At 47.2% G+C, this 11,007-nt stretch overlaps 1 protein-coding gene across 1 annotated transcript; it reads left to right on the forward strand.

The window, feature by feature from the left end:
• Positions 1-138: 138 nt before the first annotated feature.
• On the forward strand, positions 139-9,818 carry SNUPN (snurportin 1). Its single transcript, XM_025210552.1, has 8 exons — positions 139-170; positions 296-449; positions 1,575-1,679; positions 2,070-2,166; positions 2,679-2,776; positions 3,188-3,265; positions 5,005-5,085; positions 8,770-9,818. Exons 1-8 carry the CDS (start codon positions 139-141, stop codon positions 9,097-9,099), a joined length of 975 nt encoding a protein of 324 aa, XP_025066337.1. The 3' UTR covers positions 9,100-9,818.
• The last annotated feature ends 1,189 nt before the right edge of the window (positions 9,819-11,007 follow it).

The raw sequence follows: 11,007 nt of genomic DNA on the forward strand, positions 1-11,007 counted from the left end.
GCGTGGAGGCAAAGGCCAAACGCCTGCGGCACCGAGCTCTGGGGCAGTGGGACAGACGCGGCCGTGTGCGGTCTGACGTCTGCTGCCAGAGCATCCAGGGCCCGGCCCTGGTGCTAGCGAGGTCTCGCTCGTGCAGGGATGGTCCAGCTGGCGATTCTCCTTGGCCAAACGCAACTGGTCCCATAGCAAGCGCATTTATTGCCCAGCTCAACCCAGTGGCAGCGCTCCTGGGGGGAAACGCAGGGTATTAACAGCCACACCAGCTTTCAAAGAGGGAAACTGCTTTCCTTTCCAGGAAGCGTTTGGACTACGTGAACCATGCCAGGAGACTGGCAGAGGACGACTGGACAGGACTTGAGAGCGAGGAAGAGGAGGAGGGGGAAGATGTGGACGATGAGGATATGGATGTCGATGCGGGCAAGAAGTTGCCTAAGCACTATGCGAACCAGGTGAGCATCTGTACCTAGGGAAACCAAGAGCCTGCTGCCATGGGAATGAGTGGAATACGCGGCTACCCCAGACTTGAGTCTAGGGGCCGAGGGCAGGGGAGCATAGCTGGGGCATGGGGGGCTGCTAGGCAGTAGTTGAATGCATTCATGGCAAAATGGCAGCAGGGGCCTGTGCCTGCCTACAGCTGGATGAGAATGAAAACCGAGGAATCGATGTGTGAGAGTGGAGACCCAAACCACTGATAAAATCTAGAGGTTTAGAGGCTGCTGGGCCTTCTGGACCGATATCAGATCGGTACCAATATAAAGAAAGAAATTTGCTGTATCAGATTCCAGCCCATAAATGCCTGTGCTGTGCGCAGCTGCAGCGCAGCGCTTGGGCAGCAAGGAACAGAGCCGGCAGTATGGAAAGCTGCCTCCAGCTGGGCAGTCCGTTGTGGTGGAAGGGAGGGTGTGTGGGAGGACAGATCAACACCTGCTTGCGGTGAGGGAGGGGGTAGGGGCAGGGGCAGGCACTGCCCAGGCAGGGTGGGCACAGTGGGGTAGGGGGCAGCACCTGCCACTTCTAGCACCCCGGGAGGGCATAAGGTGGGAGAGGGGGCTTGTGCCCCACAGGATTCACACAGGGGCAGGCTGCAGCCAGAGCTGTGTGGGGCTCTTCTCAACAGGGGCTGGACCCTTCCCGGTGCGTGGGTGGAGGCAGGGTGTTAAGCCAGGGCAGTGCTGGGAGCTGAGCTGCAGTGAAATTTGGGGTGGATGCAGCATCCTCCCAGTGCCACCAGCACCTGCTCTGAGGCCAGTCCCCGCTGAGAAGAGTCCCGTGCAACCCCGACTGCAGCCCACCCTGTGCAGATCTGGGGGCATAGGCTGCCTAGCCATGCGCCATGCCTGCGCAGGTCCCACCCCTAATGGTGAGTGTGGGGCAGATGGTGATGCCTGGGCAGCGGGTCTGACTCTAGCAGCAGCAGCCAGAAGGAGCTGCCACTGCCAGGGCTGCTGGGAAATGGTGTTCAGCCATGGGCTGGATCCACCATTTTGCCCACCCCTGTTCTAGGTCTAGCTGTATAAAACTGTGGGTCTTTGCTGAGTGTGGTCATTAATTGCATTGCCCTGCTTTCTCCACAGCTGATGTTGTCTGAATGGCTGATAGATGTCCCATCAGATCTGGGACAAGAATGGATCTTGGTGGTATGCCCCATAGGGAAGAGGTCACTGGTTGTGGCATCTAAGGTAAGAGATGGTGATATGTCACTCCACAGAGCACAGTAAAGGATATCTCTGGGTTTGTGTCAGTCTGTCTTTGTGATGCTCATGCAGTCAGAGACTAGTGTGCATTCTGGGAACTCTCCATACAGTAAGGGGGGCTGATTCTGTTCAGATTAACTCAGAGAGTGTTATTACTAACCCCAGTGAAAGGAAGTCTGAAATGGGCTTTGCTGGGGGACCCAGTTACACCAAAGTGGTCCCAGATGCTGTTAACATAGCTCTGTCCTGTAGGGGAGATGGGACAGACAGTGTGTTAAGCTGGACCTGTGGGTTTAAGTCTTGGTACTGTTGGACATGATGGTTTACAGTGTACAAGCAGCAAGGGTGGGCTTCAATTTCTCTGTTCTCTTGTAGGGCTCCACTGCAGCTTACACGAAGAGTGGCTACTGTGTCAACAGGTTCCCCTCTCTCCTGCCTGGAGGAAACCGGCACAATTCAGCAGGTGGGAAAGGTAATGATCTGAAGAGGCCCTCAGAATAGATGCGGGAGAACTGGCATATTGCTCCAGTCAGGTGCTGTCTTAGTGCTGCTCTGTCCAGAGAGCCCCACCCTGCCCCAGCAGAGTCCTGCTCTCCAGGGGATAGTGCGTAAGTTATCTCTGTGACCATGCATTTCCATCTCAAACGTAGGAGGTACATGGACACTCACTAGTTTAGGCCACTCGCCTTGGTAGTTTTTCCCTAGTTTGATGTTTCAGTCCAGGAGCCTGCCTATCACACATCCGTTGCCTCCTAGAATGGTCTCTTTCCTGTGTCCTTCAGAGCTAAGTCAATGTTGGACTCTAAAGTAGCAGCTTTCACAGCTGGAAGAGAATTAAAGAACCAGCTGCTAGTTCTTCTGCAGATTGTTGGGCAGTCTTTCTGTGCCAAACTGTCTCGGAAGTCCTAATAGCATCAGAGCCCTAGAGTGTGATCCTGCATGTATATTGCTACCTGCATGTGCTGCCTGTGTTTGTATGTACAGAATACACGATCCTGGACTGCATCTACAGTGAGGTGAAGCAGACGTACTACATCCTTGATGTGATGTGTTGGAGGGGGCACCCTGTCTATGACTGTCAGGTATTGAACCTTCCAGCCCAGTCAGCTCCCACCTGTTTTAGAGAGTCTCATTTTGCCACCATTCTCTGAGCTGCCTTGCTGCAGGTATTGATGCTGAGCAAGTTGTACAGCTGTTTAACTTATTAACAAAGTGGAGGTGGACACACACTCTCTGCTTTCATTTTGCTAATAAGGTGGTCATGGAGAGCCGCAGGGGTTGGAGTTTGGAGGCCAGCTGGGTTCTGTAGTGCCTAGACATTTTTGTTTGTTCTTTGGGGTCCTTTGAACAGAGAAAAGTGGAGAAAGGAGTCTACAGATATTTGGGGTTCAGTGGAGTCTGAAGATGCTGGAAAACCAGGAAGGAACACAGATACAGATTTCACGTGGTTTGGGGTAGATGTACGCTAATCCATATCTCTTCTCCCTCTCCAGACAGATTTCAGGTTCTTCTGGATCCACTCAAAGATACAAGAGGAGGAAGGTCTGGGAGAGAAAAGTAGAATTAATCCAGTAGGTCCGTCCTTTGTTTCCAGAGACAGGGAGAGGCATTCAGTACCAGCTGCGTTTCATCATGTTCATTCACAAAGGGATTTCCTGTCCCCTCTGTCACCGCTTGGCCACAAAATGTTCTTCTGATGAAATGAGATGCCATATTCAGGATGTAAACTGAACAGAAAATAATAAATTTGTATTCCTTCCAATAAGAGTTGGAGAAGATCTAGACCGCAGGGTATTAAATGACTTCTGTACCAGTTTTAGCTTCCCTGACTGAAATGCAGATGTAAAAGAAAACCAGCTAAGTTTTCCCAGGGACTGCCTTCATGGGCATCATGTTTGCAATAGGAATCTGCCCTGGGTGTGAGGGGGGAGGCTCACCTGCTGTCTGTCTCCTGCCTGCCTTTGGAGGAGGGGTGTCAGACTTTCAGGGCTCCTCATGAGCCAGAGCTGTACACAGTTGCAGGGCTCAGGCAAGCAGCAGCGGTGGTTGTGAGGGTTAATGCAGTCATTGCTTGCTTTTTGTTGCCAATATGCATCCCCAAAGGAGCTCCATACCCTGGATTTCAGTGGTGGGTCCTACCCGCAAATTCCTGATCTCTCAGCCCCACAGGGTAAATGTTTGATATCTCTGCTGTTAGACAGCTGGCATTTGAGGCAAAGTCAAAGAATCATAAAGCATCAGCCTTCCCTCTGTTGAGCTTGCCCAAGGTTTAAGGAACTGGTGCCGTATTGGCACCTGATTCTGTGCAGTGCTGATCATCCTCAGCTTCCAGTGACTAACTTGAGAGGTCCTCACCCTCTGCTCAGTGTTCTTGAACAGTCAGTCCTGTTTGCAGGGCACCCTTCAAGTTGCCAGGACTCTTCCTGCACAGATTAGGCATGCTCCAGGTTCTGAAAAGCTTTCCCTGTTCCTCTATCATGGTTGCTGAAGCATGGATGAACCATGATCTCAAAGACATTAAACATGGAGCCTCTTTGCCATGCCTCCACTAAAGAAACCGATATTGGGCTTATTTCCACAAATTTGGTGGGCACTGACAGGAAGGTACAGTGCCCACCATATGCTGTGATTCCTTTCTGTTCAGTTGCAACCACTGCACTTGGTAGACTTTTCAAGACCAGGCCCACAGATGGATAACTTTGCAAAGCGGGGGCCTGAGTTATATGGTACCTCCTACGGGGCTAAGCAGGGTAGGGTGGCACCTTAGACACTTACTGGTTCAGAGAGGTATAAGCTTTTGTAGGCATCAGCTTACCACCTAGCTTCTGATAGGCCTGTCAACTATGGATGCTCATGTCTGACTACCTGACTTCAGACTAACCGCTTCTGTGAGCCTAGGTGAATAGTAATAAGGAGCCATGCTGATGTGGTTACTAGTAGCTGGACAATGCTTACTGGTAGATTCTAAGAACCAAATTCAATAAAGGTAGATGTTGGCACATCTCTCTTGATTTCACCTCAAATGCATCCTTTTATGCCCATGATGCATTTGTTTACTGGCATAAAAGATGCACTTGAGACACCAGGTTGAAACTTTTGTTGTGCCAAAGCAGAAGTAACTTAACTGTTGAGCTGTTTGGGGGTGTTTCAACAGCATTTTGTGTTGACTTGAAGCAGCGCCTTTGGACAGCTAAGTTCTGTCACCTTATCTCCACTTTCCAGAGCTTTGCAACATGTGATACAATGTGTTGTCCTGTTTTGGGTGGGAGGGAAGGTATTAAGTAACTCAAACCCCTTCTTACTCTTTCAGTTTAAATTTGTGGACCTGCAGAGTTTCCCCTGCACCCCAGAGAGCCTGTGTGAAGTGTTGGCCATGGACTTCCCCTTTGAGGTAACTGAGCCTACAGCCAGAGGATTGGGTACTTGGCACCATGTGGGGGCTCCAAGGCATTACAGCAGTGAGCTGTGTAGGAATGGTTGAAAAATGACTTTAAATTCTGGTAAGACTGTTACATTTTATGCTCAGTGGGGAGCATTTCTTATCTGATTTTAGGAATAGTGTGCTTTGTCTATATGCTGGAAGCAAAGCCTCAGTGGGGTTGTTGCTCAGTGGGCCAGGAATCTTTTCTTATTGACTTAAAAACTATGCTCCCTAGATGTGCTGGAAGCCAACTCAGCTGCAGTGCAGTTCCCTCACACTGGATCAAAATGGAGGAGAATGGCTTGGTGACTAAGATTTTAGCCTGAGACTTGAAAAACTGCTTTCATAGCCTACCTCTACCACCATCTCCTTGCATGACACTTGTCATGTCACTTAATCTCTCTGTGCTTCTGTTCTTCACCTATAAACTGGCCATAATGATGCTTCCCTCTCTCAGAGGGGGTCTGAGAAGGATAAATTCATCTGCATTTCTGCTCAGATTCTGCAGTGATGGACCTTGATAGATAGGGAGATAAGCAGCATTCTCAACCCTCCCAAGCCGTATGCTCCATTAATTTTTAAGATGCATCTATTATGCTTTTCAGCAATGAAAACAAATACAAGATGAACCCTATTAATAGGCAAATATTAGATTACTGGTAACAGCTGACTTACTGCCATCTCCTCATTTAAAGCAAAGAATCATCAGATGAGATAGGAAGTCTGAACCCCCTGGCTGGCATTGCCAGACCCTACTCCAGATATTGATAAAGAACAGACTGCACAGTATTGATAAAGAATAGACTGCACAGAACATCAATAAAGGGTTTACGATTTCTTAGTCAACCTGCTCACTCAACTGCTGAAACATGAGTAATCTGATTGCCTCACTAGACACAGTGACATATTTGCCGGAAAGCTCATTTCCTCCCCTCAAAACTTCCCCCTGGAAAGGAGCTGTGGAATGTGGAACCGCACTGGGGGTGGAGTAGAACGTGAGCTCTTACCAGAGAAAGACTGAAACACGAAAAGTCTAGAGACAGAGAAAAGGAGACTATCAGACTTTTCCTTGAAACCGAATCCCAGTTTGTCTCCAGTTTTCCAGCAGTGAAAGGGTAATACATCAACATGCTATGCTCTAATTGTAACCCTAGGAATTGTCTTTCTAAGCCAAGAACTTAACAGAAATAGGCTACCATGTTTTTTGTGAATAAAAATAACAGAGTGCTGGTATCAAATATCCCACCAGAGGGAGCCCACGAAGTCTCAGTAAGGTAACATTAGTAACACAAGCAGGACAAAAAAAAGAAGGAAGATTTGCTTAGGACTAAAGAGTATAAAGACTTAAGTATTGCTTATAGACAACATCCAGGAAAAAATCCCACTAAATTGTGCTGTTTTACCCCACCCCCCATGCCTTCCTGGACAAGTGGCGGGAGCAGCGGCACAAGCTGCCAGGCGAGCAGGCAAGCGCTGGACAAGCCACTACACCAGCGGCTCCTGGACCAGTAGTGTTCAGTGGTGGGAGTCGCACCCCCCCTTCCCCTTCCCCTTCCCTCCCTGCTCCATCCTGCCCCTGCCCCACCCCAGCTGTGCAGCACTTCCCCCAGCCTCACTCCTACCTCACCACAGGGGCCTTGATCTGCACTCCTTTTCCTTCCACCCCACCAGACTTAACAGCTGGACACTGCTCTTCAAGCTGCCCAGCTGGTATCGAAAATCGGATTGTTATCAGCTGATATGTGTTCTTAAAAATCAGCTGTTATTATTGGCCCCAAAAATCTCTATTAGTGCACCCCTAGTTAAAATGGCCTTGTGTTTACAAATGTCTGTGAGCTTGGCTACCACTAGCAGAGCCCTTGAAGATAAGCTATACCTGCAAAATTTGTGTCTGGTCCTCGTTGTCGTGAGACCACAGGGAAGTTATTCCATTAGCTTCAGTCGAGTTTGGATTCGTCTGTTAGTACCTAAATTGAAGTGAATTACAGGCCTCATAATGCTGGGCAGTTGTAAATCTGGCTGCAGTCACTGAACATTTCATTTGAGATCCCTGCAAGCTGCAGGTGCTCAATGTGCTGGATAATCAGGCTGCTGTTATTTAGGAGTCTCATTTTGAACCATAAAAATGTTGGTCATTAAAAAAATAAATAACTTCAGGGCTGCTGGACCAGCTTTCCATCCAGTTTTGTTTTCCAGGTGCTCTGACTTCCCATGCAGACCATTGTTAACCCTCTATCTGATTTGGCTGGTGTCTGTACAATGACTCAGTGTCAAGAGGCAAACTGCAAATTAAATAACCATGGACAAGTAAGTAAGTGGCAAGAACTTAATAGAAAATGCCGCAAGAGTAGATGTGAGCTGTCTCACTCTGCTGATAATTTTTCAGCCAGCATGTCGTGAAATCGGACAAATGGAATTGAAATTGGGTTCCTTCCCTTTCAAAGGCCTAAAGGTTCTTTAAGACTCTCTGTCATGGGATGGCCAGAGTACATTCTTAACAAGTGCTGGATTTATCAGAATGTGTTAGCAGTGTGTATATGAAAGTATGGACCACTAGAATATAGTAGGGCAGGCACCATCTCTTCCTGAGTTCTCCTTTATTTTCTCCATGTGCATTATATTATTTGAGGAAGTGTTGTACATTGTTATACCCAAGCAGAATATGAATGTCCTTGTTTTGGTTCCCAGTTTACTCCTACTAATGAAGTCCCTTTTTCCTGCTATTATATTGCTAGAACCTTACAGTGATTGATAACTAAGTAAACCTTTCCCTTCCCCTGTATTCTGCAGAGTCAGCCTCTTGTCTTCATGCACAAATTGCCTTTAAGAGCTCACTAAGCTTTGCTAAGGAGCACTGCCTGAAACATTAGGGAATCCCAAGGTATGGTCCAAGCCCACAAAGTGCACCTCTGGGAATCCATGGAAGGGGGAGTTAGAAATCCTTTGGTATGTAGGGTAAAGAGGCAAAATGTCAACCAGCTGCAGTACTGCAGTGAGTGGAAGTGGAAGCATGAGTAAGGGCCCTATCCTTTTAAACTGCTGAGTGCCCTTATCTGCCATTGATTGCAGTGAGAGATTAAGGCACTTATTACCTCTGGGGATTCATTAAGAATTTATTTACCGTGAGGAAGCTGAAAGAATGGTAACAGTATAAGAATGAAAGCTCCATGGCGTCATCTGCTCTGACTCATCACTTTCAAAATGTGCTGTTTCAAAAAAAAAAATCAGTGAGATGTCCTTTCTATCTGCTGCTGTGTTAAAAATAAGGTGAATATTCACAGAACTGGGTCATAGCAACCAAACTAAAAATACAGGTGATTGCAGATTGACTGCCATGAGCCTGTGTGTTTGTTCTGCTTCTGTAATGATCAAATTGAAGCAAGCCCTTTATTTCTTTTTTATGAATCCAAATAGTGGAACTGGCTGACGGCATTGAAACTCTTTGGTTTCTGATTTCCTTTCCTTGGTTTATTTCATTTAAATGAGTGAATAATATGCCTGGTCATTCTGACTTATAAATGAATGAAGATCAAAGGTGAGTAAAGCTGGGAAGCCTCATGGCAGGTTTTTGCTGTCAGATCTTCTCATGTACAACTCCATGCCTTTTGTCCAGTGATTCAAACTCAGCCCAGTTATCCACTCTGTCTCTTGCAGGTAGATGGGCTCCTCTTCTACCACAAGCAAACTCACTACACTCCTGGCAGTACCCCACTGGTAGGCTGGCTGCGGCCCTACATGGTATCAGACATCCTTGGACTGACTGTGCCAACAAATCCACTAACTACCAAGCCAGACTATGCCGGGCACCAGCTCCAGCAAATCATTGAACATAAAAAAAATAAAAAGCTGGCTGCAGGGGAAGGGGGCTTGGATCCTGAAGAGGCTGCTGAAAATGGGCGTTATGAGTTGGAATACTTGTCTACCCCTCAGCCAGCAAAACCTCCCAGGAGCCTACATGAGACAGCAAGCCAGATGGAGAACTAGACTGCTGTAACAAGATGGTTTTATTTGGAAAGGGTAAAGGGTCATCACTCAGCTATAGTGTAGCCTCTTTACCGGCCATTGGAGCTCTCACTGGCTGGGAGGGAGAAGAAGGGTATTATGAGATGGCTCAATTTCAAGTGCCTGTAAAGGGTATAGCATGGCTTCAGCACTAGTTTTTGAAAGAATTCTGGATCCTGAGGCCTCTCTATGCCTCTGTTAAGGAATTCCACTGTGGGGTCTTTAAGACTGTAGCCTGTGATAAACCGCATGATTGTTTAGGACCTGATCATGGTCCTGTTAAAGTCCATGGCAAAACCGTTTGTTAGGGGCAGGATATGAACTCGTTAGACGTGAATGCCTGAGCGTAGCCTGGACACCAAATACCGTGCCCTATAATTAGGCTACAAGTTTCTAGGCATTTAAATCTAAAGGCTTTTTGGTGAAAGTTTTGTGGTCAGTTTGTTTCTTGTTACAAAAGTTTGTGACGCACTTCTGTAAAATCTGAAGGCTTTATTTTCAACACCCACATTTCTGAGAAACATAATTTCCTTGCATCAGAGCGAGCCCCCAGCTTTCAAGTATATTCTTGTGCAAAAAGAACACAGCATCATTTTTATTCTTGCTGACCTTTTCTCAGTAGGAGGAAATGCCCTCCTGTGGGGAGGCATTTTTTTTTAAATAGTAGTATTGATTCTGAAAAATAAAGGGTTACACACAAATATGAACTCATCAGTATCTGCCCACTAGCTAGACGCTGAGCTGTACAGCATGTTTTAACTCTGTGTTTAAAATGTGATTGGTTTTAGAATATGAATGCCAATAGGCTAATATCACTACCCAAAAACAGAACACTTGCGCAGGTTTGAGTCTTGTAACTATTGGGGCACTTTCATCTCCCTTGCTGTTCTCTCCACTGTTACGCTGCTAACCCCTTCTTTTATAAAGACCATCCTCTTTATTCCTGTGTGCTAAATTTTATGATACAGATGAATCTCTGGTAAACTGAAACTGCTGAGCTCAGCTGGCTGCTTATTCAAACTTGATTTTCAGCTGGAGATGAAAGAGCAGTCTCCTAAGCCAGGGGTGTCAAACTCACCTTGTCTCCTGGCCTGGATCCAGACAGCAGGGCTCCTTGTAGGTAGTGAGGTAAGCAGTGGCAGGGAGCCTTGTGGGTAGCAGCCATCACTTATTCCTTCCTCCCCATCACTCCCCACTGCCCACCCCCCCCCCCCCCAAACTGGGCTCCATACCCTGGATTTCAGTGGTGGCCCCTGCCCTTGAATTCCTGGTCTCCCAAGAGCCTGCAAGCCAGATGATATAGCTCCAGCATGCAGGCCATATGTTTGATACCCCTTCCTAAACACACAACTGTAGTAGAAAATGCATGTGTTTTAGTTTCAGACAGCCTATTTGAATTAATAGGTGGAGATGAAATTTTATCCTGTAAATACCATTGCAGATTGTGTTCCTGATCTCCAGGGAGATACCTCTGTATGTCTCTGAAAATAAATTGCATCCGGTACAGGACGTGATATACACCCTGACAGCAGGAAGATTCTGTACACACAGCAGGTCTATTTATCTTCTTGCCCCAACTCTACAATACCCCCATTCTTCCCAGAAAATGCTGGTTTCTATGCTGGGAGTTTGGGAGGCTCAAGATCACTTGATTGGAAAGCCAATGTTCGTAAGAGAGATGGGCAACAGTAATATAATAACTTCACTGGAAATTGCTTGGAAGAGCTTTGGCCTACTATACCCTCTTTCTTCACACACAGCTAGGAAATTACACCCCGGGTGTGTGAACAAATTCAAGTGGCTTGAATGTTCCTCAGATGATTTCACACAGCTGGTTATTATTAGTGTGTGAAGAAATGGGGGGGGTGTGGCTAAACTATTTGCCTTTCT

The sequence above is a fragment of the Alligator sinensis genome, unplaced genomic scaffold (genome assembly GCF_000455745.1).
Source record: "Alligator sinensis unplaced genomic scaffold, ASM45574v1 scaffold311_1, whole genome shotgun sequence".
Classification (NCBI taxonomy): domain Eukaryota; kingdom Metazoa; phylum Chordata; order Crocodylia; family Alligatoridae; genus Alligator; species Alligator sinensis.

Excerpts from the sequence above, each read along its gene's own strand:
- SNUPN (XM_025210552.1), top strand. The coding sequence starts at position 139 with ATGGTCCAGCTGGCGATTCTCCTTGGCCAAAC. Across the intron at positions 171-295 it reads GCGATTCTCCTTGGCCAAAC|GAAGCGTTTGGACTACGTGA; the intron begins GCAACTGGTCCC and ends TTTCCTTTCCAG. Across the intron at positions 5,086-8,769 it reads CCATGGACTTCCCCTTTGAG|GTAGATGGGCTCCTCTTCTA; the intron begins GTAACTGAGCCT and ends TGTCTCTTGCAG.